The following is a 5,123-nucleotide window of genomic DNA, read 5'->3' as shown; positions in this document are numbered from 1 at the left end:
CTCAGGCCTAGCACTGAGCAGGCGACCGGCTGGGTTCCTCTGCGGGAGCTCCAGGTGGGTGTGCGGCCGGGAGGGCGCTGAGGCTCGCGGCACCTTGTGCCTTCGGCTCTGCCGCTCGCTGCACCCTGAAAGGAGCTATTTATCTCCAGAGCCAGTGAAGGCTGCTGGAGCCCAGAGATGAATGAGCACAGATCACAATGGGGGGGCACCCCCTCTGCCTTCGCCGGGGCCGGGACCCCGCGGACCCGCCCCCAGGCCTCCCCTGGGCTCTCGCTAATGATTATAAATGGCAGGGAACCTCCCGTTTAATTGCAAAGGGTAATGATGCAGCCAGCCTGAGATGAGACTCTCCACGCAGGGCAAGATCCTCCAACAATAAAAAAAATGGAGGAGCTGGGTGTGAAGACGCGGATCGATCGGGGGCTCAGTATTAAATGCCACGGCCCAGGGTCACAAAGTGAGGCTGACAGAGTGCTGACGCTGACAAAAGAGGGGCCGAGAGGACTAAATTGGTCTCTGCAGAAAATAAGTTACAGGTTAATCGCCCACCGCAGAGCGCTCTGCGAGGATGGGGCCTGGAGCTGTGTGCAGTGGGGCCACAGGCCGAGGCAAGACTGGGGGCCTGAGCCCTAAAGCGTGTGACTCCACCACTGGCCTCTGGGTTCCTCCTGCGGGGGGGGCTCCTCTCAGGGGCTGCACCCACACCTGCCAGACCAGCAGCGAGCTCGGCACCCACCGCCCCACGCCTTCCACCAGGGAGACCCTCCCCGCCCGTCCCCCGGTCTACAGGCCCCGGACCTCCCATTCCCCAGTCTACAGGCCCCGGACCTCCCATCCCCCCGTCTACGGGCCCCGGACCTCCCCTCCCCCAGTCTACAGGTCCTGGACCTCCCATCCCCCCGTCTACGGGCCCCGGACCTCCCCTCCCCCAGTCTACAGGTCCTGGACCTCCCATCCCCCCGTCTACGGGCCCCGGACCTCCCCTCCCCCAGTCTACAGGTCCTGGACCTCCCATCCCCCCGTCTACGGGCCCCGGACCTCCCCTCCCCCAGTCTACAGGTCCTGGACCTCCCATCCCCCCGTCTACGGGCCCCGGACCTCCCCTCCCCCAGTCTACAGGTCCTGGACCTCCCATCCCCCCGTCTACGGGCCCCGGACCTCCCCTCCCCCAGTCTACAGGTCCTGGACCTCCCATCCCCCCGTCTACGGGCCCCGGACCTCCCCTCCCCCAGTCTACAGGTCCTGGACCTCCCATCCCCCCGTCTACGGGCCCCGGACCTCCCCTCCCCCAGTCTACAGGTCCTGGACCTCCCATCCCCCCGTCTACGGGCCCCGGACCTCCCCTCCCCCAGTCTACAGGTCCTGGACCTCCCATCCCCCCGTCTACGGGCCCCGGACCTCCCCTCCCCCAGTCTACAGGTCCTGGACCTCCCATCCCCCCGTCTACGGGCCCCGGACCTCCCCTCCCCCAGTCTACAGGTCCTGGACCTCCCATCCCCCCGTCTACGGGCCCCGGACCTCCCCTCCCCCAGTCTACAGGTCCTGGACCTCCCATCCCCCCGTCTACGGGCCCCGGACCTCCCCTCCCCCAGTCTACAGGTCCTGGACCTCCCATCCCCCCGTCTACGGGCCCCGGACCTCCCCTCCCCCAGTCTACAGGTCCTGGACCTCCCATCCCCCCGTCTACGGGCCCCGGACCTCCCCTCCCCCAGTCTACAGGTCCTGGACCTCCCATCCCCCCGTCTACGGGCCCCGGACCTCCCCTCCCCCAGTCTACAGGTCCTGGACCTCCCATCCCCCCGTCTACGGGCCCCGGACCTCCCCTCCCCCAGTCTACAGGTCCTGGACCTCCCATCCCCCAGTCTACAGGCCCCGGACCTCCCATCCCTCAGTCTACAGGTCCTGGACCTCCCTTCTCGAGTCTGCAGGTCCTGAAACACCTCCTGAGACACGGTGAGGCCTGGGGGCCCCACACCCACGTGCACGGGAACAGCCCACGTGTCTGATGACCCAGCCCTGAGCTCTGTGCATGACGGAGCTAGAGGAGGTGAGCTGAAGGGTCCAGGTCTCGTCCAGCGTCATTTCCACACTCGGGGGACTTGGGAAGGGCTGCCTGCACCATGTCGTCAGCACCTGAGAGGTGACCTAGCCCAGCCCTAGGGACAGGCTCCCGAAACAGAGGGGACGCGGGTGGGCATCTCCGTGCCTCGCGCGCACAGATGTGACGAAGGGGCAGTTTGTCCATTCTCGGGGTCCATGTCCATCTGTGCTCGGCCCGACGCCCAACACCGAGCTGTTTTCACCTGACAGAGGCAATCGCTCAATACTCTGATCAATAACTCAATTCGTTCACTAACCACTTCATCATTAATGTAAAATCCTAAAGACATGAATCGAGAAGTATATCTAAGTTTAGTCAAATCTCTCTCTCTCTAAAAATCAATAAACTTTAAAAAATCACGTTAAGAAATTAAAAGCGGGAAACGGCGTTTGTTACCTACCAGGGCCCGGCTGGAGCTCGCCTGCAGGTCCCACAGCAGAAGGTGGTTGTCCGCCAGGGAGACGACTCGCGTCCCGTCGCCCGTGGGCTCCCACACGACGCTGAGGGGGAGGACACGCGTGAGCACAGAGGACCCCGAACCCAGCCCGCCTCCTGCCTGCGCCACAGGCCGCGGCCCGGCCCTTGTGGGCGGGCAGATCGGGAACATGAGCGGCTCAGGGTGGCACCCCAATCTCCGCGCTGGGGGCGGACACGTGTCCTCCCCATCCACCTGCTGTGAGGACGCAGGGCTCTGGGGGATGAGGTGAGAGGAGGTGGTGAGGTGGGGCCCTCGATGGGATGGGTGTCCGAGTAAGGACTGACCCCAAGCAGACAGTCCTGGCCCCACCCTGCCACGGCAGATCCTCCCACAGAGGCCAGCACCCCATACGCAGCCTGCCACCCAGCCCTCACGGGCCTCACAGGCCCCAGGCCCCAGGCCAGGAGAGCAGGCCCCAGCAGAGGCGAGACACCCCTCTACCCCTGGTGGGGCGGTTATGTCCGCCCCTGAGCAACACCTGACACTCTAGGGCAGTGGTCGGCAAACAGCGGATCTCGAGCCACATGCGGCTCTTTGGCCCCTTGAGTGTGGCTCTTCCACAAAATACCACGTGCGGGCACGCATGTACAGTGCGATTGAAACTTCGTGGCCCATGCGCAGAAGTCGGTATTTTGTGGGAGAGCCACACTCAAGGGGCCAAAGAGCCGCATGTGGCTTGCGAGCCACAGTTTGCCGACCACTGCGCTAGGGCACGAGGAGCACACGCTGGCCCGGTCTGCTCCAGGTCCCCCAGGGCCAGGTGCACACGCACACGCGGCCCAGCACCTCTCGGGCTGGCCTGGGAGTTGCAGCCAATGCCAGGTGCCCGTGACAACTGTTCCCCATCCCTCACTGCCCTTTGCCCGGAAGAGGCCGACAAGCACATGTGCATAAGCATCGACCCCACACCCAGCCACGCTCCTCCGGAGACCAGAGCCAGCAGCTGCGGGTGGCACCGGAAGCAGCGAGCCGCCCAGCGAGCTTCCCCAGACACCGGCCAGCACACCTCCCCGGCTCAACGAAGCGGCCCCTCGGCCTCGTCTGGTCCCGGGAGGGGGGCGGGTTTCCTTCAGGAAGCCGCTCACTGGCCCTCCTCTCTCCTCGTCCAGCTCTTCTCCCGGCCTCCGTGGGCCGGGGAGGGATTTCCCTCCGAGAAGCTTATGTTTCTCAGGAAAACTATCAGAGGAAACAAGCAAATGCATTTCCAGTGGCTGTAGAAGGAACGCTTTACGTCTAAAAAGGAAAATTATATAATAATTTAAAAAGAAGCAGAAGAAGCTGAGGATACAGGCGAGAGCACTGCGCTGCTTTAGACATCACATGGCACCGAGTTCCTGGAGGGGGTTTAAGAAACGCCGCCCAGTGTCTCCTGGGGGCGTCCGTGGCCTCGCTGTCACCTAAGTGCTCCGTGGTGACGCCTGCGAGACGCACTGGGAAACGGGGAGGCGAGGCTCCTGCAGCAGCGCAGACGCAGAGGCCCCCGGCCACTCGGACTGGACCCAGCGTGTCGCGGGTCAGCCTCGCTGTGGTCTGAGACCAGCTGCCCAGGAGGAGGCTGAGTGCGGGAGAGGCCACAGTCCCCTCTCCTGCTGTGTCCCTGTGCTGAGTCTCTCACACACACACACACACACACACACACACACACACGCCTGCGCACGGATACCGGGTAAGGGAGCTGACGCCTTCATGAGGAACTTGCTGTGAGGACCTCGGCGCCAGCTGCACCAAAGCTCCCACGTTCACTTCCTGCCTGAAGGGGGGCCTCGAGGAGCCACCTCGATGAAGCTAGTGACCGTCCCGCGGTGCACAGCCACGAAGAAGGTGATGGGGTCCCGCGCATCCAGCCCTCTGAACACGGGCGGCAACCTGCAGACCCCCCGTTCCCACAGCGCCAGGAGAACCCACGGGGCCGGGCGGGCGTGGTCGCACCGGGGGGAGCTCCCGACGGCTGTGGCACAGGCACTTGTAGGGACAGAACCGGGTCTCGCCCCTGCTGCGCGGCTGACAGGCGGGCCTGAGATCGGCCACTGGATGACGTCGCTGCTAAAGTCCGACGCCCCCACCTGCACGAGCTTACAGCTCCCTCCCCGATAACCCCATTCCCGTCCGATGAAGGCACCAGGGTTTCCAATCAGCCGCTCAGGAGGGTGGGAGAGGGAGAGAGACAGAGGCACCAACGATGAGAGAGGACCTGGATCGGCTGCCTCCTGCACGCCCCACGCTGGGGATGGAGCCCGCAACCCTGTCATGTGCCCTGACCGGGAATCGGCCCGTGACCTCCTGGTTCCTAGGTCGACCCCCACCCCGAGCCAGGCCGGCCGGGCTTCAGGTTTCTTTTTTTCGGAGGGGGCTCCGCCCAGGGAACTGCGGTGCCTGCGGCTCAGCAGGAATAAGCACTGACACTGACCACGGGACGGGAAGGGGCCGTTGGCTGGGTGAGGGGTAGACCTGCAGGACCTGCGTCCCCAAGCCTCCCTCTGGTGGCCGGGGTCCAGGGCCCGCACGCAGCACCGGGTGGGGCAGACATGGGTGGGGAAGGACACA

At 64.8% G+C, this 5,123-nt stretch overlaps 1 protein-coding gene across 1 annotated transcript in view; it reads right to left on the bottom strand.

Moving 5' to 3' along the window:
- Positions 1 to 5,123, bottom strand: part of TSSC1 (tumor suppressing subtransferable candidate 1) — a 31,171-nt gene that overhangs the window by 6,368 nt on the left and 19,680 nt on the right. Inside the window, exons 4-5 of the mRNA XM_014540544.1 lie at positions 4,243 to 4,364; positions 2,502 to 2,601 (exon numbers count right to left, since the gene is read on the bottom strand). Of these exons, the coding sequence (XP_014396030.1) occupies positions 2,502 to 2,601; positions 4,243 to 4,364 (222 nt within the window). The remainder of the gene's footprint in view (positions 1 to 2,501; positions 2,602 to 4,242; positions 4,365 to 5,123) is intronic.

The sequence above is a fragment of the Myotis brandtii genome, unplaced genomic scaffold, assembly GCF_000412655.1.
Source record: "Myotis brandtii unplaced genomic scaffold, ASM41265v1 scaffold247, whole genome shotgun sequence".
Classification (NCBI taxonomy): domain Eukaryota; kingdom Metazoa; phylum Chordata; class Mammalia; order Chiroptera; family Vespertilionidae; genus Myotis; species Myotis brandtii.
Note: the sequence above shows the minus strand (reverse complement) of the source record. Positions and strands in the feature narration are given on the sequence as shown.